We start from the raw sequence: 26893 nt of genomic DNA on the forward strand, positions 1-26893 counted from the left end.
GGGGAGGATGACATTGTGCTCAGTTTTATGCCAGACCTCACTACAGGTTTCACACAATCGTACGGGAAATGATTGAAAGAAAGCTCATTAACAGATATAAAAAAAAAAGTAAAAGCCAGAGTAGTTTTAAAAAGCCAAACAAGTAGCCAGCACAGATTGTCCTTGCTGCCACGTCCTTGCAGGAGCAGTCAAAACCAACTGATTAATGATCCAGGAGTAAGAAACACACACAAAGGCAAGCAGGTACTTTGGGAATCAATTCATCACACTTTATTTTGTGTGACCCCGGCTGATGTGGTGACTGGAGAGCAGCACAATACACCCCTCAGCACAAACGTATCGGTGTAGTACATTACAAACACACACAATAGCCTCATGAGGCTACAAGTCCACTGCAAAGAAATCAAAACCATCATTTGCACTGGGGCTTTATTGATACGAGTGGGATTTAGCAGAGACTGAAGTAAGGTCGAGTGTGTACAAATGATTGCGATGCCGTTTGATTATCAGAAAGCTTTCCCTTTTACTTACATATCTTTATTTACACTGGATGTGTTGGAATCCACTGAAACATCAGACTGCAGCACCATAAGGTGAAGGACATGTTGTGGTTATCCAATGCTATGTTTAGATATACTGAGGACGCTTCATTAAAAGTGGTGTCACAAGGCCATCCCTCTAACGGATTGCAGGTGCTGGTTGAACTGGTCAGCACTTTCTTTGGCTGTAAGAAGCTGCTTTTCACACCACTGAACCAGAGCCTGCTGCAACATCTCCACACGCGCACCCTGGAGCCGTGCGATCTGGGAGAAACGCACAACATGCATGTCAATACGTACAGTATGTGAATGTCAACAAACAGGATGTTAATGTTACACGATAAGAGGATCCAGTTTTAAATTGGGTGTTTTACCTCTTCTTTAGCCACTCCACAAATGTGATCAAACTCCGTCTCTGCTGCTTTCTTCACCTCCTCCATCTGATGAATAGACGAAGCATGTTATCATCATTACATCCTTCATGCAGATTGTAAGTGCATCCTCTCCTTCCTGGTCTGCGCTCGACTACTGAATCACATCAGTAGAACGTTACTGACACCTGCTGGCCACAAGACAGCATGTACATCCGACTAGCCTCAATTTCACGAAAAGGCAGAAATATAAATTCTATGTTTTAGTGTTTCCTTGTGAAAAAGTTGTTGTTTTTACTTTGATATGAAAAATAATTGATCACATCACATGAGAAGGGCACCTGAACCTGAGAAGATCATGATCTGAGGGCTCCCAAAGATTACGAATTGTTCAATATTAAGGGTAATTATTATTTTTAAAGTCAAATTTTAGTTTTCATAATCTTTTGTAAAATAATAAACATTTATTTGTTACATATGGCAACTAAATGCAAATATGGAGGTGATCTGTGTGCAATTAACCTATTGGACTGTGATTGGACTAGGCTACTCTGAGAATGTTTACAACTTTTGATTACATTTTTAAGTAAGTAAGTACATTTTAGGTAATAAAAACGTATAATTCATGCAATAGAGCGTGTTCTTGTGATACATGTGTACAGGCACTCACAGCAGCCTTCTTCACAGGTTTGGCCTTCTCTGCGTTCCTTCTGGCAGTCTCTAACTCCACTAGTTTACAGGTTCTCCTGAAGAGCATCTCCTGCGTTGGACATAATAACCACGTTCAAACACAGCAATAACAGTCAGAGGTTTCAGTGTGTCATATTTCAATAGAAGGCCAGGATTCAAGGTATATAGGATGAATATAAAATGACTTTAGAAACAAGAAGACACACCTTTTCTGCCTCCTGGTAGCGTGACTCCAGGTCCAGGCCCAGGCCGAGAGTGCTCACGTTGTTCTCAGCAACACTTGTAATATTTTTCTGCCCACACACAAGCACATTATGTGCAGTGTATTTGGCAAAGCAATGGTGCATTGCTATGTAAATATACTCCTGTTAAAAAGGCCAAACAACTTACCTTCATAGAAGCAAAGACTTCTGATAATTTGACACAAAGCCTGCGAGAAGAAAAGTGTTGTTACGCTTTGTTCATCATGCGATTTCATAGTAACTTCTACACAATGTTCTGGGCATTCGTTGGAAGTAACTTGTGATATTGTCTTGGGACCAATGCTATTACTGTCTCACTTAGAGAAAGCCTGTTTGTTGAGATCCTCCCCTGGTTCCACGCAGAGATGCAGAGCAGTTGAGAAGTGCCCACAGGCCACTGCTATTTCTGCAAACAAATACAACACACACACACACACACACACACACACACACACACACACACACACACACGCACACGCACACGCACACGCACACGCACACACGGGACAGATAGATATTGATTTGTAATGTGGATGAATACACTACATATCCTCCGATAGACTTCAACTGTTGAATCTGAACACAATTATATCCTAAATAACACCAAATGATGAGCGCTTCCCGTCTTACTTTGCTCAGTTTGCACCACATCCAGGAATCTCTGCAAGAAAAAACTAAAGTTCAAAACCCGCACAGGACAGCGCGTCTGGTTGTGTGAGAGAAGAAGAAAAAACAAACAGGGAGGACAAACACACAGACAAGAACAAACAAACTGCCTCACCTCAGCCGCAGTCTTGGCACCACCAGCTAGAACCAGGTTATGATCACGTTCAGTTTGAAAGAACTCATCCACATCCTGCAGACACAGACTTTATGGTAGTAAATCCTGACATACAGGTTGTGAGGCTGTACATCCTGTTTGTCCCAGTTGTGTACCTTATGGCCTTCTTTCCTCATCCCTTCCACGGCTTGACTCAGCCGGTTGAAAATGTTTTTCCTTACTCTCTGCCTGCCTGGAGGCTAAACACAGGGACACAAAACAGGGTTTTTTTTTTCCCCAAGTTAAAACAAAGAATATACATTATATGAAATCTTCCCAACATGAAGTCTATAAGAACATCCAAAGATAAGTTCAATACACAGCATTCCAGACTCGATGAAACTCCGTCGGACAGGAAAGACCTGACACGCGTCCAACACTGACACAAACTCTGACTTTAATACAGAGGCAATATTACTCAGTGTGTATGTGGCACAAACATGTCTTTATAATACATTTATGATTCAGAGTTATGATACATTGCTTAGATTTGTGCATGATTTACTTTTATATTGTTCTTTTTATATCATCCTGTTTCTCATAAAGAAAACTGTATGTGCCACATGCAGACCTGAAGAACCCTTTGTTAAAGTCTTACAATATTTAGAATATTCAGGAATATTAGAATATCCCTCGGAAAAAAAGGTTGTATGGAAACAATTGGTATTTGTTTCAAGCATCAAGTGCTGCCTTCTTTCAATTCAATTCAATATGCTTTTTTTTTCATGAATTATTTCAACCTCTTGATGCGGCTGAGAGTGTGTACTCTTCTTCACTGTGTGGACTTCACTTCTCAACATTTCAACACACTCATTTTGTGACATTTCAATAGCCTGTTTAATTTGTTTTTGTCCTTCTATTCGTTTATCTAGAGAAGAAAGTTCCACTATAGCTGCGTCTCACTTCAGGCACTGCCTTCTTTAAAGTTGTGCAACTTGTATTGCAATTATTTACACACATTATGTTAAATAAATGATGGTTAAATAGATTGATTTACTATTAACTGTGTTTTTTTTAGACCGTTAGCTGGAAACTATGTTGGATATTCACAGGGCAACTCACAGCTTCATAAGTTGACAAGATCCATCTGAATGAACCATTAGTTCTGGTATGAGGCTACAGGCAGAAACTCGCCTTCAGTCCTCCGTATATTCAGAGTGTACTGTTTTTATCACATGAGTCGCCCCATACTCGCTTCTGAAACAATGTCGGTAAAAGTTTAACCTTTTACTACCCGACTCTCTCGTAAAAAGGTATCACGTTGCACCCTTTTGAAAAGAAAATTTCATATTTGTTGTATATTTGTGTCCACTTACATCTGAGCTAGTCAGGAAGATCTCCACAGCTTTATTTTTGCCAAGTATGCTGTGTGTAGCAATCTGCCGGAGGAAAGTTTCCAGTGCTTTAGAGTATGGCTGCCAGTCCTCTAAACCAAGGAAACCTGCAGGAAAAACATCCACATTTTGATCATCGACACATCATATCAAACTCTGTGTGAAAGAATAGACACGGGAATGGAGAATACATTTAGTATTACTTTAAAATCTTACTTTAGAAGAGAACCATTAGGCAGGTGGTCTCACATGTACTCACCAAGCTGTTTCATGACCTTGGCAGATGCATTCACCTGAGCCTTCGCAGGAAGAGGAGGGAACTTGAAGAAAAGCAGAGAATACCCTTTCATTTATCTACTGTATATTGTTTGTCAGTATGTTTTTTCCAGAAACACTTGTTTTCATTAAGGGCTTTGTTTGGGAGACGAACATGAATGATGTTAATGCTTTTTGAAATGTGCAGTTCTTGGACACATTATTGCCTCGATCAGATATGTGCTTGTATAAAACATGACCAACACAACCCCGCTGCGCACACGGCCATACAAGGAAGTACTATCAAAAAAATACTTTGAATTTTTTTGCCAGCTGGCAGCACTAATTTCAGCTTCCTCATAACAAAAGGAAAGGGGGATGTGCTGTGAGAATGAAAAGGAGGAAGCATTTAAAAAACAAAATGCTCCTCATAACCTAGAAGCCCGGTTTCTAACAGCATGAAGTAAACAGTTTGTGATTTTGCACTGTCGTTACAAGAACACATAATTCCATGTTGCTTGTGGTTAATAAAGTCTGCACTTTAGCTATAAATCTGAGCACACCCAATTCAGCAAAATTGAAGCTTCAATTGGCAGTTAGAAAAAAAAAAGTTAACATAAAGCAGCACGCACACTTCCAAAAGGAAGTTTTCAACAGTTCCACAGAATCCACATTTTGCTTTGTCCCTTCACTGACGGAGATATTCTCGTACCAATCTTCTTGTTATTGTCTGAAAAGAGTGCATACGTTTACAAGTCATATAAGGGACTGTGAGCAGGTAAACTACTGACTATGACTCCCTGTATCCCAGGCACATCCTCCTGAGAGAACAGGTGCTGCTGCAGCCATTCAAAATCATCATAGGTCCGGTCCACATGGTACTCCCCGGTCGAGGACAGCTGGCACAGACGAGAGAGACATGTCATCGGACCAATACCATAATTCAAACAAATCAACAGGTTGTTTCGGCCTTAATCTAGAGCTAATGTTAGCAAGACAATAAATCGTTTTCTCACCTTTAGAGATACAATTAGGAAGGTAAGTGTTTCCCCGTCCTTCAACACCTCTGTAACCTTGATGTTATGACCATCGACACTTAGAGTAGATGTCACTTCTTTTACTTCTTCCTGTAATAAAAAAATGTGTCTGGCAATGTTATCAATACAACAGCTGGGAGTAATTCCACATTAATATGCAAGCTGAATGTAAAGGGAATTCAAATCTGCACTCAACTTCACAGTATATGTGGATTTCTCCATAAAGTAAACATCACATGACACTCAGAGGTTGTCAAAAATAACATTTACATACTTACCATCATTGTCAAGCTTGTAAGTTAATGATTCCAGTCAGTCTTTGATCGGCTTGGTCGAATGCTTAAATCTCTGTTTATCTGGATGAAAGTGCATGAAGCTGGAGAGATCTTTTGTCTTGTGTTGCTTTTAGTGCGCTTACGCTCCAACTGCTGAGACGGCACAGGATATCCTCTGGGTCAAAGTGCACACTGATCCTATGAGAAATCGAGCAAAACAGTGCCAGATCTAAAGTGCTTGCACAAGGGAAAAAAGGGAGTAAATGGTGTTAGTCAGTAACTCAGGACCTTCGACACACCCACACAGTGGCATAACCCTCCAATCAGCTCCCCCAGCTGTCAACCTTACAACCTCACAAAGCTGTAAACATCCAACTTACAAGTTATTTCATAAACACACACCGTTACCTTAGGGTGCATTTAGCTAACTTTCTACATAATGAATACAAAACACAGATACTGACAAAACAATTTAATATGGAGACAACACATTTAAATACAGCATACAGGACAAAAGATACTGGATACTAGTAGTAGAGGTCATCTTCATCCCCATCCCCATCCCCAAAATAAAAGCTGAAGCCAGGCCCTTCAAAACTGTAATGTTCATATGGATCATCCTCTTCCTCCCCTTCCTGATGAAAGCTCCAGTGGAAGTTTGACTCCTCCACAAAGGGACTATCATCGAAGTCATGGAAGTCATGGAAGTCATGGAAGTCATGGAAGTCATGGAAGTCATGGAAGTCATGGAAGTCATGGCCTTCAAAATCAAAGTGGAAGCTTGTCTCATGTTCATCCTCAGGGTCAACAGAGGCCTCCTTTTTTAGGAAAGCCTCGTGGCCCACACTGTCATACAGCCTCCTCTTCTCATTGTTGGAGAGCACCGTGTAGGCTAGGGAAGCAGGAAACAGAGGTATTAACTTTAACTTTGGATGAGATCGAGCAATGGAAGTACTGTCAGGTGCAAATGTTTTAGGTACAACGTGAAAAGTAATACAAGCTGAAAGTAATACAGTCTGATAAGGCAGTCCTGCAATAACTTCATGAAGGTTATAATCAGTTTTACAGAGATGTAGATTCAGAGGCTGTAGTTTGTGGTGCTGTTAAAAAGGCATTGCATTTACTATACTGTGTTTGTTTTTTTGTCTACCCCATTTATATCAACATATTAGAAACACCTCTGGGTATATTGACCACAAACAGCCCTCCAGAATAACAATACAGTGGAATCTCTAAAACTATAAAGAAAGAAACAACGTAACCTATATGGTTGTATTTATTGCATGGGCTGTTGTATACCTGCATCAGTATTATCTGGGTATACCTAAATAAATAAATAAAGTAACTGTATATATTCTCTGAGGCTTCTTAAAGAAAGACATAGACATAGATTACACTATAAAAAGGTTATTCAGACATGTTTTACCTTCAGCCATCTCTCTGAAAGTCTTCTCTGCATCGGTGCTCTTGTTCTTATCTGGGTGATATTTTACAGCCAGTTTGCGGAAAGCCTTCTTCACCTGGATGTCAGTTGCTGTTGGCTCAACATCGAGAGTATCATAGTAAGTTCTGCTTGATTCTGTTGCAGCGGACAAGGCTTCAGAAAAGCACAGCAGCAGGACCACGTAGACTTGCATCGAGTGGAAAACACCTTGCACTGCCATGCCGGGCGTGTGCGCACAGATATGGAACTTAAACACACACTGCAGTTACCTGGAAGTACAGCTAACTCATCTCCATATGCACATAAGGCTATCTAGTCTACATGTAAGCAGTAGCAGCACTCACGCAGTGTATGCTACTCTGTCCAACCCGAGGCACAGAGAGTAGTTTCCTTACTCTGCTGACAGCTTTGAGAAGATGTTCCGCCTATTTCAGCCGAAATACGCACACAACGAGGTGGTGCAAGTGTATCAAATGAAATGTAACCTTTTCCCACAGCTGTTATTTCTAACTTAGCTCGCCGTCGTTTAGCGATGTGACTGCATCTCTGTGAAACCTTTAAACTGAGTATTAGTGTAATTAAATCCCGGTGAAAAGAAAAAGAAATTGAAAACATACTTCACTGCAATTCAGCATAATCGCCACGAGAGGACAGAAAAGCACTCGTAGGAAACGGAGAAGAAGAGGCTCGTCTTCTTCGTTGGTAGTGAAAGATGCATCAAGAAATGTGGTAAACAGCACCAGGGCCTCGAGGAATTGCCACAAAAAAACATAAGCATGGTTACATTTGTTAGCCGAGAAAGCTGTCTCATTGTTTAGAGTATCAGAGGAAGACGTTTCTGCGTGGGAGTCCCTCGACTATTCTCTGGATCCTGCTTCTCGTTTCTCTTTGGTAAGACAACGTTAGCAGTTAGCCAGCTAGCTAGATAACGTTCGCTAGCTAATAATAAGACCCTGACATAGGTAACTGTTAGGCTTACTTAATCAGATACATGGTACGACCGTCTGCTTTATTTATCGTCAGCTACCCTTAATTAAGCTTAGCATGATGTGAATCCAATTTTTGTTACTTTGCCAAACAGGTGACAACAACAACAACAACAACAACAACAACAACAACAGTGCTACTTGTTATTTACCAGGTTTTGTCACGTGCTAATATTTCAGCCCTCGCCATATCCAGTTGAACCATAACACTTACATTCCCTTCTGGGATCTTTCATATCCATATACTTTTAAATTCTAAAGCCAATATATGAACTTGGATGTATGTTTTTGTCTTGCAGATCTTTTTCTTGCAGTACTCCAAGAAAATAAGCTTTTCATAACTTCTTTACATGTTTATGTGAATGTTTGACAGGTCACGTCCGCCCCCCTCACACACATGAGTGCTGTTTTCTCCTTGAGTTGGGCCAAGCGCCATGCCTGACCGGGACAGCTCCTACCTGTCAGGTGGCGGTGGTGGTAGTCTGGGTGAGGAAGGAGGACCTGGGTCTGGTTTGGCAGGGGGCTCGACGGAGGGCAGAGGAGGCTCAGGAGGAGGAGGCAACGGCTCTGGAAGCATGGGGGGAGGAGGAGCGCTTGGAAACGGCAACAGTTGTGGGAATGGTGGCGGTGGGGGACAAGATTCAGGAATGGCATTGGGCGGTGTCTGCAGAGACTTCATACGCAATGTCTGCAAGAGAGGAAAGCGCTGCCGCTTTAGACACCCAGACTTTAATGAGGTGCCAGACTTGGGAGTGCAAAAAAATGAATTCATCTTCTGTCATGACCATCAGAACAAGGAGTGTATGCGCTCCAACTGCCGCTTTGTCCATGGATCTAAAGAGGATGAAGACTGTTACAAGAAATCAGGAGAGCTACCCCTCAGGCTAAGAGGGAAAGTTGCAGCACGACTGGGCCTGTCCCCCATGGATCTCCCCCATAGCCGTGGGGAAGTCCCTATCTGCAGAGACTTCCTAAAGGGAGAGTGCCAGAGGGGCAATAAGTGTAAATTTCGCCATGTCAAAAAAGACTATGAATATGAGCCTTCCAGGGTTGGAGGGGGTGGTGTTATAGGGCCAGGTGCCAGTGGAATGGTAAATGCTGGGGGAGGCATAGGTGGTGGAGGAGGAGTTGCCTGTGGAGGAATGCAAGGACTTGTGGGAGGTGGAGGTGGAAGTAACATGATGGGGATGGGTTGCCCCAGCCTGGGTGGTTGCAGAGATCCCGGTGTCACAGGAGTTGGGGGGGTAGGTGCAGGTGGGATGAGCACTTGTCTGTCCATAAATTCTACAGGGCAACGACGTTATGACAGGAGCTCAGTGTATGACCCTCTGCTTGAAAGTGGACTGTTTGACGCGAGCTCACAGGAGGTCTCTATGGACCACACTGCTCTTCAGTTGAAGAGGCGGCGGTTGGAGGGGCTGCGCCTGGCAGATGTGAGTGGAGGTGTGCACTATGAGCTGGGAGTTCATGCCACCTTGCCACCACGTCCTCTGGAGTACAGGTTCCTGGAGGAAGAGAACTCCTTGCTGAGGAAGAGAGTAGAAGAGTTGAAGAAGCAGGTTAGAATGAAAGATGAAAAAACATTATTTGGAACTTAAACACCTGTCGGCCTTTCCCAAATGAATAGCACTTATATTACTGTCAAATCCAAGCATATGATTGTACTTTTTTTGCAATGTGATTTTTTTTTTTGTTGTTAAACAGCCAATACCAGATACAAATAATGGCCACCTTTTGACAGTGTACTGCAGTGCAATACAACGTGTTAACAAAGTCAAAGTCTTAACAGGTAATCAAAGTTTATAAGCTTGTGAAAGGACCATATTTAATTAGGTTATATAGTATCAAATTCAACTTTAGTCAGACGGACAACATTTTATTACATCTCCCTGCCAAATTACAGGCAAAGTAAAGTTTCTTTGCAGTGGAGTTTTTAGCAAAGCAAATTATTGTCATCCAGATCAAGACTTCTCATCTAAAGTTACCACAACATCTGAAGACCAGCATATCAAGCAAACGTCTTGGATGGATGAAATAGTAAAGCCAACTGAACAAACAACTTGCTAGTAGGACTAGAAGTTTGAATTTAAAGGTCAACAGAAACTATTTTGGTAAACGATTAATTGTTTGACAAATGCTGCTTTTTCGCTCTCTTGTATGATAGTATACAAATATTTTTGGACTGTAGATCAGACAAAACAAACAATGTGAAGACATGACCTTTTCATTATTTTCTGACATTTTAAAGACAAAATAAGGAATTGAGAAAAAAACAATGCAGAATAATTGATAATGAAACCAATCTTTAGTTGAAACCCTACCGTAATTAGAAGTACAGTTAAGTCTTTGAGGTATTTTGGTAAATTCACAGACGAAGAGTTAAGTTTAGTTAAGCTTTAGTTGGTCACCTGATCATAAATGTGTCTCTTTACTGCTGTGTTCAGAAACATTACACACGTAAACCAATCTTTAATAGTGTAAGAAAACTTGGAAATATTCATTTAGTTGTTGCCTAGTGTTAGGTCCCGTGTTTTAAAATACTTGTCCATCAATTTCAGCATTACAGTAGCTTTTTTGAAGGGTTTTTCCTTCATAGTAACCTCACTAAAACCCCAATGTGTATATACATTTAAAAAAGAAAAGGGCATTCTGTAATATCATAAGACACCGACACATTCGAGGGTGCTTGATTATTCTGCATGAACTTGTAAGCATCAATAACTGCAAAAGCTGTGATGATGTCAGTTGGTGGACGAACTAAGAATTTAATATTATAATATTTATAAGTAACAAAGCCAGAGTTTCTGGCAGTGGACTTCAAGAGTCAAGCACTTTTCTAATCCATGTCTCGTTTGTTTCTCAGGTTTCAAATCTCATTGCCACAAATGAAGTTCTTCTGGACCAGAACGCTCAGTTCCGCCACACCAAGGTGATGACGATGTCTTCCACTGTGCCCACTGAGCAGATTCTGCTGCCCCCTATGGGTGCGATAGGTTCCTACAATCATAGCATCGCCCAGACTCACACCACCCTGAGCAGCGCTGGACTGCAGCCTCGGGCTGTCATTCAGCAAGACCTGGTAGTTTCTACCGGCGCCCCTTCAGCGCCCCCGACTATTAGTGTACCACCTACAGCCCCTCTGCCTCACCTCAACCCTGAAATCACCCCCCTCTCAGCTGCCCTTGTACAGACTATTGCCCAGGGGATGGTGCCATCTGTTTCTATGGCACCAGTGGCTGTATCCGTGGCACCAGTTGCAGTGTCTATGACTGGCATCACGATGAGTCACGCCACCAGCCCAATGGTGTCGTACCCTATTGTGAGTCAAAGCATGAGGATCACCACTCTGCCTCACTAACAGATTAAGTGCAGGACTGTAGTTCCCCTCAAGTCAGACTGTAGCATCCTTAACTGTGATTTTTTAACAAAGATGGTTTTCTATGTGTATGATACTCAACTGATGACAGAACTGTGACAACAGTGAAGCAATAGACAATTGTACTTCTCCACCAGAGGGCAGGAGAAAAGACTCCCTCTCTGTTTTGTGGCAGCATTACAAAGACATTTTTTCCTACAGACTGGCTGACCTGTGAACAGTTTGTGTACCAAAGGGTTCTTCACAAACACAGGCAACAAACTGAAAATATGTGAGGTCATCATCCATGTACTTTGAACCATTTCTGCAACACTGCTGTGCCGTCATTGTGGGGACATGGAGACTTCGGAAGCAGTTTGTGTTTAGGATTGCTTTGGTGTAAATAAACTGGTACTTTGCACAATTGAAAAGAATAACAGCCAATCAGCAATGAATATTGAGTTATCTGTTTGTTTACAACTGTCTTACTTTTATATGCTCAGTTCTTATAAGCTCAGGTCACACAGGTAAGATAAATAAGTCATGCTTAGAGAAACACTGCTTGTGGCAAAGGCTCATGTTTGATCCCATTGCTTGAGTTTGGGTGGAGTCACTATGTCAACTTTATTATAATAACGTCTGCTTCTTCAGTAGCCTCATATCCGCGTGGCTCTTTAAACAAGAGGAATATTTGGTACCAGGCTTGTGCTGTCATACCGGATTTAGGGGATTGAGGAGAATGTCCAGTGTGCTGTTTTAAAATAAACTGGAGCAGCAGAAAGAATTGACCTGAGGTGCTGGTGGGTTAACGATTTGACGACGTGACTATAGTCTATATTCAGCTGCGCTATGCTTCAACAGGCGGGTCCAGTTACGTTTTAATATAAAATGAAAGTAACATTTGAATATGTTGAAAATGTCGCTTTCGTATAACGTAATGCTGCAGTAATAGCGATAAGTACTACACTTTGACTGTCTTGCAGCAGCAGCGAAAGAGTCAAAGATGAGATTTTTCTTTGCTTCAGGCAGTGGGCGTGTTTTTGTCCAGATAACGGGACTGGGTGAGGGGCAGAACTTGTTGTCTGGCATTTCTCCTGGACCCCGTGCTTAGTCGATAAAACTGCTCCAATTCATAATAATATCCTTTAAATATGCGACACGGACGGACGGTGATCTAGCGAAGGTACACGCGACGTGCGGCGGTGCGTTTGATCAACGGGAGCGAGCTGGCGTCAGAAATGACACGTTAGGGTAACTTTACCGTTCATTCCTATTCGAGCACTTTTAAACAGGATATTTGTTATCCTAATACAACATCAGTGATTATTTCTAGAGGATACCACTATGCAAAACGACAAGTCAGAGCCGAGTGAAGTCAAGGGCGCCGAGAGTGCGAGCACACCCGACACCGAGAAGAAAGCACTGAGTACCGCGGAGCGTGGAGGTCCCAAACCCAAAGGGATAAGTGCGGTCGCGGTGCTCTGGACGTTTGGGAAATGTATAGGCGCCTTGCTTCCCGTCTACCTGGCCGGTTACTACCGTGTCAGCACCAGCCTGTTGGTGTTCGGCATGATGGTCTACACGGGATGGAAACATGCCCGAGAAGCCAAGGAGACACGCCTGAGGTCAGCCATACAGCTGCTCAACAACGAGGAGGAGTACACGTCCATGAAAGTGTCCAAAAGCAAGCGCGACCTCCCTGCGTGGGTAAGAAATGACGTACAACTGTCCGCGTGTATCTTCTATCATAAAAGAAAATCCTCCTAACACACCAGCTCTCATGTATCATTCCTGGACCCCAGTTGACCTAGATTAATCCCACGTTACGTGTAGCAGGAGACCCAAACATAATAATATCAGAACAGGGATTTGCAGGGTGTTTCCAGTAAACCACCCTAATTATAGCCATGACTCTCTTTTTTATTTATCCTAAAGGAATCTGGTATCGCTTAGAATTTTAGTAATGTTTTCCCATAAAGCATATAAGATACAGGCACTTCTCTTGAGGTCAGTCAGTGTCTTTTTTTAAACTGCGCTTTCTAATGTTGCAGATGAATTATGAGTAATTGAAACATACGTGCAAACAGATGTGCAGAAGTTCCTTTCTGCTATGTGCAGTACGTTACCCTATTATTTATGCTAAGCCGGTTGCCAAAATTACTGTGCGTGTGTGTATTTGTTTTTCTAGACTAAACTTGTTTGAGCATAATGTGCATTGCAACAACTACAACAACACTTGAACCCATAAAGCCTTTGTGCAATTTTAACTAAAGGTGGCACATGTGCATGTGTAATAGTCTTGATTTGTAAGTTATATATCCTGTATGTACCCAAAAATGGAAATGCTGAAACCTACATGAGCCTGTTTTGACTCAGAACATCTAGCCACACCCAAATGAGGTTCCTGTGGATACTTGTTTGATTTATTTGCTTTCATAACCAGGCAGCCTGCATGCCTCATTAAAGTATTTAAAAAGGGGCATCTCCATATTGCTCTCCAGTGTGCATAACAAATGATATGTTTGGATTTTCTTTGAGTCTTGAGATAATAAATATGGAAGACATTTCACACACTTATATTGTAAAAGTATTGTCACACGTGATAGATTAACCACACAATAGCTATCTGTGTCTTTTAAAGTTATCTTAACAGTCGCTGCCCTTTTTTCTTTAAGCATGTTTTTTATCATTTAAAACCTGGTGCAAAAAGCACTGGAATGATATCAACAGTGCTATTGATGACATTTCCAGACCTGCATTAGTTATGGCGGAATCATTTCCCTATCCTGTTGTGTGTTTATCAGGCCCTATGCATAATTTAAGTATGTGCACTCATTGTTTTTCTTTCCTTCAGGTCAGCTTTCCAGATGTTGAGAAGGTTGAGTGGCTGAATAAGGTAAAAATATCAGTGGTTTCCTATTTCACTTCATCGTTTACGTTACACAAGGACACTAGTGTTTCCTCTTCTTTTTTTAAAGCCCACAACAAACACATGTCTGTCTGTTCAGCTGTTGTGCTGATTGACACTTTGTAGAGTATGCTAGTTTAATAGCTGGTGCTAGCTGATGGATGGTAGCACTGCTGCGGCTGCCATGTTCCATAAAAAGGACACACCCCTATTAGCCACTTCTGTCTGTACTGCAGAGAGCAGGCCCAAAGCCAGGCAGCCCACTCAACATTTCCATTTCATTACAGTCTCGCTCACAGGAAGGGGGAGGAGCTGCCCAGTCAGCCAACCCCCCCAACCCCCTTTTGCTTTTCTTGCCCAGAGAAACTAGGGCCATTAAAATAGACATACAGTGATAAAAAGCATTCATGCTAACAAGACCACGAGATCTAAGCGTCAGAGAGCCAGACAAAGCAAAGATTTGACGACTGTTTACTGGAGGGGGAGGTCAGCAGATTCCCATGTTGCTCAGGCTGCATCCCTCCCATGAGCAGATAGCTGATGACTCACTCTCCATTTATGCCCGACTGAAACCAACTCTTGGGCTTTTAGTTTTTTTTTCCACTGTCACACGTGCACACAAACAAGCAGTGACTCAGCTTTCGTTTCTTTCCTTGAAGTAATAAAGACGTTTAGCAGCATTACTATTTTGTAAAATAGTATAATAATAATAATGCACATGTACAGCACAGGATTCACAGTGGTATATGTGAGGAAAGTAGTCAACTAACAGCTGAGGAGACCCAACTGGCAACAGCTGTCTCTGTCATTCTTTAGTTATTGCTTGTTGAAGCCAAGGCATTTGACAGATCGTTTTGTTACTATGTTACTAAAATAACAAAGTAGTTTAAAGAAGTAGTCTCTCGTTGCATGGATGTTTATAACGCGATTTGTAAATATATTTGTAATATGTAAATATTTGATAAATAATGCAGCACCAAAGACTCCCATACACATTCCTCTTCCCTTGCAGTCAGAGATCTTTAATAATAACGTTTCAGTACACAGACCTTCGTTCTATTTAATATATACAATGCATATAATCAGATAAAAGTCTGTGTACTAAAACGTTATTATTAAAGAGTCTTTTGTGCTGCACTGTCAAACCTTGGTCTCCTACGCACCGGTCGATCTGCAGGTTTGCGTAAGTTCTGTTCTTTAATGTGTCTTACTAATAACAGCATCTTATAAACTTGCCATTGTGACTGGCCTGCGTAGGTGCTGCAGCGGGTGTGGCCATTTGTCGGCCAATACCTTGAGAAGCTGCTGGTTGAAACCATCGCTCCGTCTATCCGAGCCTCAAGCACCCACCTCCAGACCCTCAGCTTCACAAAAGTAGACATGGGAAACAAGGTGATGGCCATTGATAGCTGATGACTATAATATGCTGTAAAGATTCACACAAATGATGCACCTTGTTTATATTATGTTGAAAATGTGCTTTCTCTTTGCTGCAGGCCATGAAGGTTGTAGGGATCAAGGCACACACAGAGAACGACAATGGACAAGTGCCTGCTAGATCTGTATATCAGGTGAATGTTTATCCATTGCACTTTGGATTTCTGAGTCACTAGCATCTTTGTATTACAGCTTTTAGAAGGCATTTTTGTACATGACCTTTTTTGTTCTTGTATCCTCAGCTATGTTGGCAATGTAGAGATCAACGTTGAGGTGAAGAGATACTTCTGCAAAGCTGGAGTCAAAGGAATACAGGTCTGTCCTCTTTTATATCTTAACGGTATTATTTGACTGAATCACAGAGTAGTATGTCATTCAGATAAAGATGTTGCCTGTCTAAAGGGATAACTGAAATATAAAGATGTGCCATTCACACAAACATCCTTTCTGCTTCTGTCTTTAGCTACATGGGATGATGCGGGTGATTCTGGAGCCTCTGATTGGAGATGTACCCATAGTGGGTGCGGTCACCATGTTTTTCATCCAGCGGCCCGTACGTCCGTCTACATTCACCTCTATTTGTCCTTTGTTCTTGTTGCCCCTCAACCCCCCATCCCTGTGAAGATCATGTGTCTCAATAGAGTCTCGTGTGCTTTTCAGGCTACTGAATTCACATCAATCCTGATTGATTTGCTGCATACAGAACATTCCTCTGTCTTATCTCTTCCCAGAAACTAGACATCAATTGGACTGGACTTACTAATTTGTTGGACATCCCTGGACTGAAGTGAGTCATACTGAAATAACCTTTCATTGGTTTTACACATCAGTGATAGCCACAAAGCTATTATACTTACAGCCTCACCATATTGTATTAATCTGTGGCTAATTCTTTATACACTACATAGTAAATTATACATGCAAAACAGCAATACTTTTCCATTAAAATACTATTTCTTTGTCTCAGTATCATGTCTGACAGCATGATTATGGATGCCATTGCCTCCTTCTTGGTGCTGCCCAACCGCCTGGTTGTTCCTCTGGTTCCAAACCTGCATGTGGCCCAACTACGCTCTCCTTTGCCGAGGGTAAAGCCTGAATATGCACCTACAGACAGAGGGAGACCATTTTATAATTTGACATCTTCAATTTACACCAGTATCTTACATCTTGGTCCCTCTTTTTCTTTCTCAGGGAGTGGTACGCATCCACCTACTGGAGGCACAGAATCTAGCGGCCAAAGACAACTATATGAAAGGGGTTATGGCTGGTTTATCTGACCCCTATGCCATCTTGAGGGTTGGTCCTCAGACCTTCACTTCCAAACACATTGACAACACAGACTCTCCCAAATGGGAAGAGATTTACGAGGTAAGAAGAATTGAGAGTTTTACGGAAAGCTTGACATTTGTGTCGTCATTGCACAGGTGTTGGAAGACTCAGTCATTTATCATTTCACTTTGTTCTGTATTTGAGGGATTACACTGTTACAGCGCTGGGATTGTTCATTTTCATTCATGGTAAGATGAGGCCACAGCCATCTTCCATACAAATCCCTCTGTCAGTCTTCATGTCCCTGTATGTGTCTGGTACATCAGGTTATAGTCCATGAAGTGCCTGGTCAAGAGTTGGAGGTGGAGGTATATGACAAAGACACAGACCAGGATGATTTCCTGGGCAGGTACATATGCATATTCATGTCTCTTGTGTGTTGAATCTCGCATTGTCACCTTTCATCTGTCACCTTTCTTGGCCAGATGGAAAAAGTACGCTACCTTTTAAGAAAAGAAATTTAAAAAGCATGTATTTGTACTCCTAAAGTTACAGCATCTGCTTTCTAAACTGTGCTCCTTTTATTCCAGCAACACATATTATTATTATTATTATTTTTTAATTCTGTCTTACACTCCTCCATTTAGGACCAAATTAGATTTGGGCATTGTGAAGAAATCCATCGTTGTCGATAATGTAAGTAAAAAGCTGTTATCGTCTCACTCACATTTTGTTTAGGTCATTTGTGATTCTTTGGATTGTAAATGTTTGTACGCTGGTCTGTCTTCCTAGTGGTTCACTTTGAAAGAAACGCCGTCAGGGCGGGTTCATTTCAGACTGGAGTGGTTGGCCTTGCTGCCTAGCACCGATCGACTGGAGCAGGTTTGAGTTCTCATTTCCACTGACGCATTAAAGTGATTCTAGAGTATAATGGACTGTTGTGTTACTTTTACAGTTAAAAAAAACAAACCAACCTGTTTCTAATACTCCTCCAGATCCTAAAGAGGAATGAAAGTGTCACCAGTAAGACTGCCGATCCGCCTTCTTCAGCCATCTTGGTTGTATATCTGGACAAAGCTGAGGCACTTCCTGTGAGTCAAATACCTCTACCCTCTCTGCCCATGTTCGTGCTCAGCTCTGAGCTGCTTCCTGTGTGTGTGTGTGTGTGTGTGTGGGTGGTTAAACTGGGGCAGAGCTGCAACCACCACCGATCTTAACAAATCATACACAAAAGGGAACCGAAGTTATAGAAGCTTTTGGAATGAAACTCAGTCTTTGTGGTTTATTTAAATGCAGATTTATACTTCCTGATTATGCCACATTATGCTTCCTGTCAGTTATTTGTGCGGTTGCTATGATATCCCTGTATACACTGTTATTCACACCAACCATGTGTTGTCAGGATGGTAGATAAAGTCTATTTTTTGCTCAGCTCGTGGTAACAGATTGTCATTGTTCACATGCCTTACTGTCTATTCATATTGTAACTGTGTATCTTTTTAGATGAAGAAGGGACAAAAGGAGCCCAATCCCATGGTGCAGTTGTCTGTGCAGGACATCACTCGAGAGAGCAAGGTATATCTACTGGGAACGCCCATTCTAATTCTGTACATAGTGTTTCATTTATTTCTATTTTATATGCACACTATTTATTTCTTCCCCACTATTTGTCTTTAGACTTGTTACACAACCGTTAATCCTCAGTGGGAGGAAGCTTTTACTTTCTTCATCCAGGATCCTCGCAACCAGGACATAGACATTCAGGTAACAGCTCATAAGATCAGCTTCCCGCCACTGAACTTTGTGTTTGCTATTCTGATAGCCAAACTTGTTGTGGTCTTATTTTTGGCTTTCCGTCTTGTTGAATGAACCAGGTGAAGGATGCCGACCGTGTGCAGACATTGGGCAGTCTGAAAATCCCTTTGTCCCGTCTGCTGTCCAATTCTAATCTGTCTCTGGACCAGTGGTTCCAGTTGGACAACTCTGGATCTGCCAGTCGCATCTATATCAACGCAGTTCTCCGGGTAAATGGCAACAAGAGTCAAACGCTAATCCTGCACTGCTATCAGTCCAATTAATGACCAATAAATAAATAAAAACTAGCACAATGTAGGAGGTCATTTACAATCGACTCAAAAAGTAAAATACATTTTCATATCATGGTGTCTCAACTGAGATGATATAAAATCCGATTCTGGGATTTTATTTAGCTTCTTTCTGTCTCTTCTCTTTTCCATTGTAACACACAGGTCCTGTGGTTAGATGAGGAACACATTTCATCTGATGTGTCATCTAATCTTGAGACTGGACTGTCCAAACAGCTGCCCCAGCAGACCTCCCCTCATCCCAGCTTTGCCACAGAGGTAATGGAGGACAGTGCAATTCTGAGTTTGATTTAAGATTGTGTTTTCTCTTCTCTAATGTGTTGGCAATTCTTTTTTCAGGGACTGCTTAGAATTCACCTATTGGCAGGGCAGAATCTTATTCCGAAAGATAACCTGATGGGGGGCATGGTAAAAGGAAAGAGTGACCCCTATGTCAAGCTCAACATCGGTGGCGAAACGTTCACAAGTGAGGTTATCAAGCGTAATCTTAACCCCACGTGGAATGAGATGTATGAGGTACATAACACCAAGTTATTCATTGAAAGATTCAGTTTTGTTGTGAAATGAATAGAAGTGGCTGAAGTTTGCATGTATTTATAAATGTCTGCTGTGTAATAGGTTTGAGTGTCTTTTGCAACCTTGTTTCTACCCCTCAGGTGATCCTTACCCAGCTGCCTGGCCAGGACCTGTATGTGGAGGTGTTTGATAAAGACATGGACATGAAAGACGATTTCATGGGAAGGTACAATAGCTATAAATAATGTGATTATGGATTCCAATGAATGGATTTAAAGATGCGTTCTAATCTCACGTTTTCCCGACGTACAGGCTGAAGATCAGTTTGAAGGACATCATCGATTCCCAGTACACTGATCAGGTGGGGATCTGCCTTGCCAAACACATTGCTGCATGTTTAGCTTCAAAGAGTGTGGTCAGAATAAGTGAACGTGAACTACCTCAGGTCGAAGTCATGCGGCTGTGGACGTCTTCAACTCACTTTGATGACAACCTTAACCCTCTCCAAATAAATCTGTAACATATAACGCAGTTCCTGTGTTGAAATGACTCCTGTTCTTCTCTCAGTGGTACACTCTCAGTGATGTGAAGTCTGGTCGAGTTCACCTGCTACTGGAATGGGTTCCGACAGCCTCAGAGTCGGACAGATTGGACCAGGTCGGTATTTCCAGATAAATCACGGATTAATGGACCACTTCACACTGCTCGATCCGCACTCACTGGTTCGTACCTGTGTGTCTTCAGGTTCTTACAGTTCTATTCCAGGCAGTCCTACCAAAACAAGGCCGTTCCCTCCGCAGGCCTACTCTTTATCTTAATGGAGCAAGCAGATGGCTTACCAGTGAGTCTTTCTCTGCTGACTTTAACGGTGATATGCAGTTAATGTGTAAAATACAAAGACTTGTATTGTTATTGCCTGTTTGTCTCTCTACAGGTTAAGAAGAGTGGAAAGGATCCCAAAGTGGGAGCAGAGGTTACTCTTGGAAAAATGTCCCGCAAAACTACAGTAAGACCTCAAACTTCATTCAGTTTAGAATTGATAGTACTGTGTTTTAAGGTACTTTCTATAGCACTGATTGTAATATTGTAAGAGTGACATGATATCTGTCAGTAATATTGACGGACTCTTGCGTCTCTGAAGGTGTGCGATCGCACCACATCACCTCAGTGGAATGAGGCATTCTGCTTCCTGGTTCAGGACCCCACAGAGGATATTCTTGTTGTTAAGGTATGCTGGCGTCACAGAAAGTGAGAGTGTCGAGTCATACAGAGGCGAACAGTGTGATCTCTTATATGGACATACTTCCTTATGCTAACACCCTGCATTGTGTTTCTTCAGCTGTCCCACAGCTGGACCTTACCCATTGGCTCCCTGGTGGTTCCTATCAGAGAGCTGCTCTCTGAGCCAGAGCTTGTCCTGGACCAGTGGTTCCATTTGGATGGAGCTTCACCTGAGAGTCAAGTTCTTCTGAGGGCTGAACTCAAGGTAGGATAACTCTGTCTGTTGCTCTTTATTTCTCTTAAGTGTTTTTCTCCGTCCCTTCCACTATGCGTCCCTTTCTCTGTCTCTAAACTCTTTGTCTTCAGTTTCTTTCTCTGCCTATATATATATCTTACTCTCTGTGTGCAACTGTAATATTTCTTTATTCCTTTTACTGATCTTGATATAAACAATCAAGAATGATACAAAGCTGAATAACAAAGTGTAACGATAATGATATCAACTACAGATGCTGATTCCCAGCAAATGTCCTGGTGCCATTGCTAAGGCTAAGGTCACTTCAGCGTCAGACCCGTCCCCTGCTCAGCGGAAACAGGAGACAGACACAGTGCTGAGGTGAGATAGATCATTCAAAAAGTCTGTCTGTACTTTCCATTTGTCCTTTTCTCACTTCATTTATTTTTATTGCTACTCTTTATGTTTTTAGGTCGAGTTCAGTGGACGCTCCTCCTGTGGAGACTATTGCCTCCTCAGTGATCTTACATGAAGATGTTGACGTAAAGGAAACAGCAGCTGAAGTGCCTGAAGAGAAAGTGGAAGAACTACCAAGCCCTGCCACACCACAACCTCCTCATACTTCCCCGGACCTCAGCTTTGCCAGCGAGGTAACATCACAAAGTATTAAACTACGGGAGCAGATACATGCAACAAGGCATGACACCATCATATTTAATTAAAAGGAAAAACTACCAATGTAAAGCAACATTTTCCCTTCCTGTAGGGGCTGCTGAGAATCATCCTGTTGGAGGCCCAGAGTCTGGTTGCCAAAGATAACAAGATGGGCGGTATGATGAAGGGCAAGAGTGACCCGTATGCCAAGATTAATGTTGGCGAAGTTGCGTTTAAGAGTAATGTGATCAAGGAGAATCTCAACCCTGTCTGGAATGAGATGTATGAGGTGTGTGTTATTCACTATCCATCAAATAAAGATGGCGATGATAATCTTTCATGTTAATCACGTCTTTTTTTGTTCATTGAACTGTTCTGTGTTCTCAGGTGGTGCTGAGGCCTCAGTCAGGACAGGAGGTGCAGGTAGAGCTGTACGACAAAGACATGGACAAAGATGACTTCCTGGGCAGGTAAGGTCTAATGTGGAGGTCTCTACTTGTCTGACTATCACTGGAAGGCTTTATTGCCTCAATGAGTCGACATGTTTAAAGGCCCAAACTGTAGTTTCTTCACGATAAAGATAAATTACAGGTATATTACCATATGGTGTATATTTTTTAATTGGTCTTTTAGTGTCATTCTTGTTTTTTTCTCTTCCATATTTACTACCATCACTTTTGGAAACTTTATCCAGCGTTATAATATTGGCTGTCATGTTAATATCATGTGTTTAACTTGTGATATTGTGTAAAATGTGCAAAAAAAACATTTTTCATTGTGAGCAGATACCAAATCAGTTTGGCAGACATCATCCGTTCCCAGTTCACAGACCAGGTCAGGATTGCCTGTCTTACTGTATCTTTGTTATTGCTGCGGTGTAATCACAGGCTTTAATTCAGTAAGTGTCCGTCTCTGTTTCAGTGGTACACCCTGAATGACGTGAAGTCTGGACGCGTTCGGCTGATACTGGAGTGGGTACCAGCAGTGTCCCACAATGACTCCCTGGACCAAGTTAGTGCAATTTCTATCATTTGTTTATGTTTTCCTTTTATTCACGCATATACATTTGAAATCTTTATCAATTGAATTGCCTATTCCTCCCACATCTGTCCTAATATTCATACTTCCAAATATGATACCAGTTCATCAGTGCTGAGTCATCGTAATGTATTGTTTAATTTGATTCTCTTCTGCAGGTCATGCGGGTGATTTCTCTCCAGTCTTACCAGAACAAGACGGTTCCCTCTGCAGCTCTGCTCTTTGTTTATGTCGACAGAGCACACTCATTGCCTGTGAGTACCTTGTAATTTTGTCACTGAAAAAAAACCACTTTAATAAGAGTGCAGTCTCTGAGTTATAGATAGACAGCCGTTTGGAAAGCACATGTTGATGAACAGATCCTCTATGGGCATCAAGAGGAAAACTCCTCCTACTCCTTAACATATTGTTTTTGTAAGTAATAACTGGATTCAAATAAATGAAGACTTTGAGAAAGTGTTGCTGCTTGCTGAGTAACAATCACTGGTGTTGGAGTTTCTGATGCAACGATTCATCGATGTTTTGTTTTTGGAAAAAAAAAAGGGAAGTTGGATCTCGTCCCATTGTTGCCTTAATTACAGAGAGTGAATACAAACTGCTCACATACTGTTCTGTTTCTTTCTGTGTTCAGTTTAAGAAAAGTGGAAAGGAGCCCAAGGCTGCGGTCGAGCTTGTTTTTGGTAACACAACCTACAAAACTAAGGTATGAGCCTGATGATAAACACATTAAACAAACACACACACACACACACACGTTGACTTTAGCAGCCTAGACAGCAACCAATGTATATTTCTGTTTAGTCATTTAGTCAATAAAATGTCATGAGGAAGTCCCCATAACAAACCAAACCAGAGTGTTGGTAAATGGTTCACAATGTAATGGGATAAATGATTAAAAGCTGCTTTGATCAGAACTTATAAAATGTAAACTGGCGCCCCCCACTGGCGGTAATGAAAAGGACACACTGATGACAGTAATTCATGCTAATATCATCATTATGCAGTTAAAAATATCAGTGGAAAGAGAAGAAACAACTTAATCAAAGTACAATGGCCATATAAACCTTGTTATTCCATGCAACTTACCCTTTTTTCTATCTGAAGGTATGTGATCGCTCAAGATCACCTCAGTGGGAAGAGGCGTTCTACTTCTTAGTTCGCGACCCCACAGAGGAGATGCTCATAATGAAGGTGAGTGTACTGTACTGAAGTATCTGAAGACTCCAGTCATCTCCACCTCTGACTGACATTATACATGTGTCCTTATCTCTGTAGTTGTCGAGCGCATGGGACCAGCCAATGGGATCTCTTGTATTCCCTGTGAGAGAGCTGCTCTCCGAACCACAGCTCGTCCTGGACCAATGGATGCCTCTCGATGGAGCCTTACCTGAAAGTGAGATCCTGCTGAGGGCTGAACTCAAGGTAAAAGAGGACACACACACACACACACACACACACACACACACACACACACACACACACACACACACACACACACACACACACAGGGGGTCATTACGGTTGTCATTGATAGACAGAATAGCCAACTGGAAATGTATTGTTGACAGGTCCTGAGCTCAAGGATGACTGAAGCTCCACAGCCTTCTGTGACTGGTTCAAAGAAGGAAGAGATTGTCGTTTCCACAACCAGTGAGGACGAGAAAAGCTCAGAGCTGACAAAAGATGAGTGAGTATACACACAACAAAACCAAAAAAACAATACCACTTAGTTTCATTTAAACACAATGAAAAGTAAGCAATAAATACGCACTTATAAACATTAAATAAAAATTGTAGTCCCTGTCGGGTACAAGCAGATACTCTCCATAAAAATGCTTTGAAACTACATTTAAAGCTAAAAAAGGCTAATATTGTCCATTGTTAGTTTCAATCGGGACTCTGGCTGTGGTGTTTTGTAACAGCAGTGTGTATTTTTAGATCTGTTGCAGTATCCAGCCAGTTCAAACACTCCGAAGCAGCAGATGCTGCGGCCTCCACAGAGGAATCTACTCCCGCTGAAGCAGCTGCCCTTTACACTGCACCTGATACATTCGCTGCTGCTGCAGTGAGTCAAAGCACATTGTAGTCAGATGTTATTATGTTTAACCTGTCTATTTTACACCTTCATAACCTTCCATGTCATTTTGCACAGCTGGTGGAGGAGCCAACAGCCCCAGAAGAGCAGCCCACACAGTCAGAGACCGCCGAACCTCAGGATATACAAACAGCAGGGTGAGCCGGAACCGTCAGTTAGTGGATTTCAGTAGTTACCCCCGTAACGAAATACAGAGACGTTTTTGACATAACGTTACAATGTTACCGCTTAACATTCAGTTGATGTGTGTGTGTGTGTGTGTGTGTGTGTGTGTGTGTGTGTGTGTGAATATAGTACTGGTTTAGGCAACCTTGTTCACGCCACAGTAACTGGTATTCCTGCTGACACACTGGGGCCTGCAGAGGTCGCAGAAGATCTTCCAGCACACACCAGCCCCAGCCAGGACTTTGGTGAAGAGGTGGGTTTAGTTTATTCCATGATTAGCACAGTTGAAGTTGAAAACTATGATAACTAAAGATATCTGCAAATAATTCTATAATTGATCCCACTGACGGGAATATCTTAGTCATGTATTTTGTCCCCAGTCATCAGAAGGTGAATAGTTTGGTGACGCGACGCTGTCTCAGCCTCATCATGTGGGGTTCCTGAATAACTCCAGCCTTTTTCCATAAACACTGTTAATGTGCCACTTCCTCTTTGAATCTCACATTAAGTTCTGCTGTTGTGATTTCAGCTTCCTCTGCTGATTTGGTGCATCTGGTCCCTGTTTTATTTCACTTCTGCATAGGTACCTGTGTCATGCCAGCTATATATAACAAAGAGGGATGTCCGTACAGGAGGCCAGAATTAAACACGCCAACCATTGTATCGTCTATACGGTGTACAGTCTGGTGTGAGGGAGGGACCTTTACCGATGGAAAAAATAAGTTCTCATGAACTAAATTTAGATTAAACAACTATCTATCTATCTTATAACAGTTCACTTTGACCTACTACAGTGGGCTCCTAACGGCAGTACACTGTCAGATTTGAGTAGTACTCATATGGGTCTGTTAAAACAAACAAAAAGTTTAATTTCATATTCAAAGTTTCTAGCTGTTGTGCTAGAAATAGTTGCTCTGAAATATCTACAGCAGCTTCCCATTTACCAAACTAATTGTCACAGGTGTGTGCTCAGTGCTACCTGTATGTTTCATAACAGTTACAGTCTTCATCCTGCAGGGGCTGCTGAGGATTCACCTGCTGGAGGCCCAGAATCTGGTTGCAAAGGATAACCTGATGGGGGGCATGGTGAAGGGCAAGAGCGACCCCTATGTCAAGATCAACATAGGGGGAGTTACCTTCAAGAGTCATGTTATCAAGGAGAATCTGAACCCAACGTGGAAGGAAATGTACGAGGTATGAAGTATGAAGTGTTCTCGGTTCAAGCGTTCTCTGTTGTGTGGGTTTCACTGCACGGACTGTGTTTTGTACAAATATTGTTTTTTGTTTGTTTTTAACAGCTGGTCGTGAGTGGGCACAGCGTCCAGGAGATCCAATTTGAAGCGTTTGATAAGGATTTCGATTCTGATGACTTCCTTGGCAGGTATGTTTCCTGTGTGTACTTGTCAATATTGTTACTTATATCGTACTCAAAATAAAATGTGTACTTAAGTCCTGTGTACACTGCCAAACCTCTGCATGAGCAGATTATTTGAAGTGGGTGGATTCATAAATGATTGACACAAGGAGTATTTATGAACGCTTGTACGTTATCTGCTTTTTAATAGGAAATCTTTGTTTCTGGAAGTAAGCCATTGAAATTTAAAATCTTGTTAAACATTTGCTTGTTTTCATGTTCACAGATTCAGCATCAAGCTAAATGAGGTCATCAGATCCCAGTACACAGATCAGGTTAGACAATAATTCATGATCTGAAGCCGTGCCACGTGATATGTAACCTCTGTGCTGTGCCATTTCCTGGTATAAAGGGTGTTGCCCTGCTTCTCTAACTGACCGTATCTCTGTTGCAGTGGTACACTCTGAATGATGTGAAGTCTGGCCGGGTCCACTTGATACTGGAATGGGTTCCTACGGTGTCCCATTCAGTCAGACTTGACCAGG

The 26893-nt window shown here is 42.0% G+C and overlaps 4 protein-coding genes across 6 annotated transcripts in view; 2 read left to right on the forward strand and 2 right to left on the reverse strand.

The window, feature by feature from the left end:
* Positions 1 to 244: 244 nt before the first annotated feature.
* Positions 245 to 7717, reverse strand: LOC115007706 (sorting nexin-6). Of its 3 annotated transcripts, none has more exons than XM_029430653.1 (15): positions 7625 to 7717; positions 5567 to 5800; positions 5268 to 5378; positions 5043 to 5150; positions 4256 to 4316; positions 3979 to 4103; positions 2779 to 2862; positions 2624 to 2698; positions 2473 to 2503; positions 2161 to 2248; positions 1991 to 2030; positions 1807 to 1893; positions 1581 to 1670; positions 914 to 979; positions 245 to 803 (listed from the first exon to the last, which is right to left on the reverse strand). In XM_029430653.1, the coding sequence occupies exons 2-15, from the start codon at positions 5570 to 5572 to the stop codon at positions 663 to 665; spliced, it is 1113 nt and encodes a 370-aa protein (XP_029286513.1). In that variant the 5' UTR covers positions 5573 to 5800; positions 7625 to 7717; the 3' UTR covers positions 245 to 662. The 3 variants fall into 3 exon arrangements, with proteins under 3 accessions (XP_029286513.1, XP_029286514.1, XP_029286515.1); XM_029430654.1 differs by having other exon boundaries at positions 7403 to 7717; XM_029430655.1 differs by lacking the exon at positions 245 to 803 and having other exon boundaries at positions 956 to 1098.
* Positions 6021 to 7409, reverse strand: LOC115007709 (dnaJ homolog subfamily B member 9-like). The gene is made up of 2 exons (XM_029430658.1): positions 6990 to 7409; positions 6021 to 6455 (listed from the first exon to the last, which is right to left on the reverse strand). The coding sequence occupies exons 1-2, from the start codon at positions 7225 to 7227 to the stop codon at positions 6091 to 6093; spliced, it is 603 nt and encodes a 200-aa protein (XP_029286518.1). The 5' UTR covers positions 7228 to 7409; the 3' UTR covers positions 6021 to 6090.
* A 44-nt stretch (positions 7718 to 7761) lies between the features above and the next one.
* On the forward strand, positions 7762 to 11803 carry zc3h10 (zinc finger CCCH-type containing 10). The gene is made up of 3 exons (XM_029430650.1): positions 7762 to 7898; positions 8367 to 9552; positions 10857 to 11803. Exons 2-3 carry the CDS (start codon positions 8428 to 8430, stop codon positions 11349 to 11351), a joined length of 1620 nt encoding a protein of 539 aa, XP_029286510.1. The 5' UTR covers positions 7762 to 7898; positions 8367 to 8427; the 3' UTR covers positions 11352 to 11803.
* Positions 11804 to 11952: 149 nt separating this feature from the next.
* esyt1b (extended synaptotagmin-like protein 1b) overlaps positions 11953 to 26893 on the forward strand; it is a 19290-nt gene continuing 4349 nt past the window's right edge. The window contains 34 exon segments of the mRNA XM_029430648.1: positions 11953 to 13055; positions 14203 to 14244; positions 15514 to 15648; positions 15753 to 15806; positions 15808 to 15827; positions 15936 to 16008; positions 16157 to 16246; positions 16425 to 16480; positions 16661 to 16781; positions 16888 to 17064; positions 17292 to 17374; positions 17613 to 17661; positions 17758 to 17847; positions 17961 to 18056; positions 18469 to 18540; positions 18643 to 18729; positions 18840 to 18989; positions 19215 to 19328; positions 19410 to 19586; positions 22084 to 22166; positions 22482 to 22530; positions 22618 to 22707; positions 22893 to 22988; positions 23366 to 23437; positions 23839 to 23925; positions 24010 to 24156; positions 24303 to 24421; positions 24673 to 24799; positions 24887 to 24966; positions 25124 to 25247; positions 26012 to 26188; positions 26293 to 26375; positions 26635 to 26683; positions 26803 to 26892. Coding sequence (XP_029286508.1) covers positions 12693 to 13055; positions 14203 to 14244; positions 15514 to 15648; positions 15753 to 15806; positions 15808 to 15827; positions 15936 to 16008; positions 16157 to 16246; positions 16425 to 16480; positions 16661 to 16781; positions 16888 to 17064; positions 17292 to 17374; positions 17613 to 17661; positions 17758 to 17847; positions 17961 to 18056; positions 18469 to 18540; positions 18643 to 18729; positions 18840 to 18989; positions 19215 to 19328; positions 19410 to 19586; positions 22084 to 22166; positions 22482 to 22530; positions 22618 to 22707; positions 22893 to 22988; positions 23366 to 23437; positions 23839 to 23925; positions 24010 to 24156; positions 24303 to 24421; positions 24673 to 24799; positions 24887 to 24966; positions 25124 to 25247; positions 26012 to 26188; positions 26293 to 26375; positions 26635 to 26683; positions 26803 to 26892 — 3522 coding nt within the window. The 5' untranslated portion in view covers positions 11953 to 12692.

This window comes from Cottoperca gobio, chromosome 5 (assembly GCF_900634415.1).
Source record: "Cottoperca gobio chromosome 5, fCotGob3.1, whole genome shotgun sequence".
Lineage (NCBI taxonomy): Eukaryota > Metazoa > Chordata > Actinopteri > Perciformes > Bovichtidae > Cottoperca > Cottoperca gobio.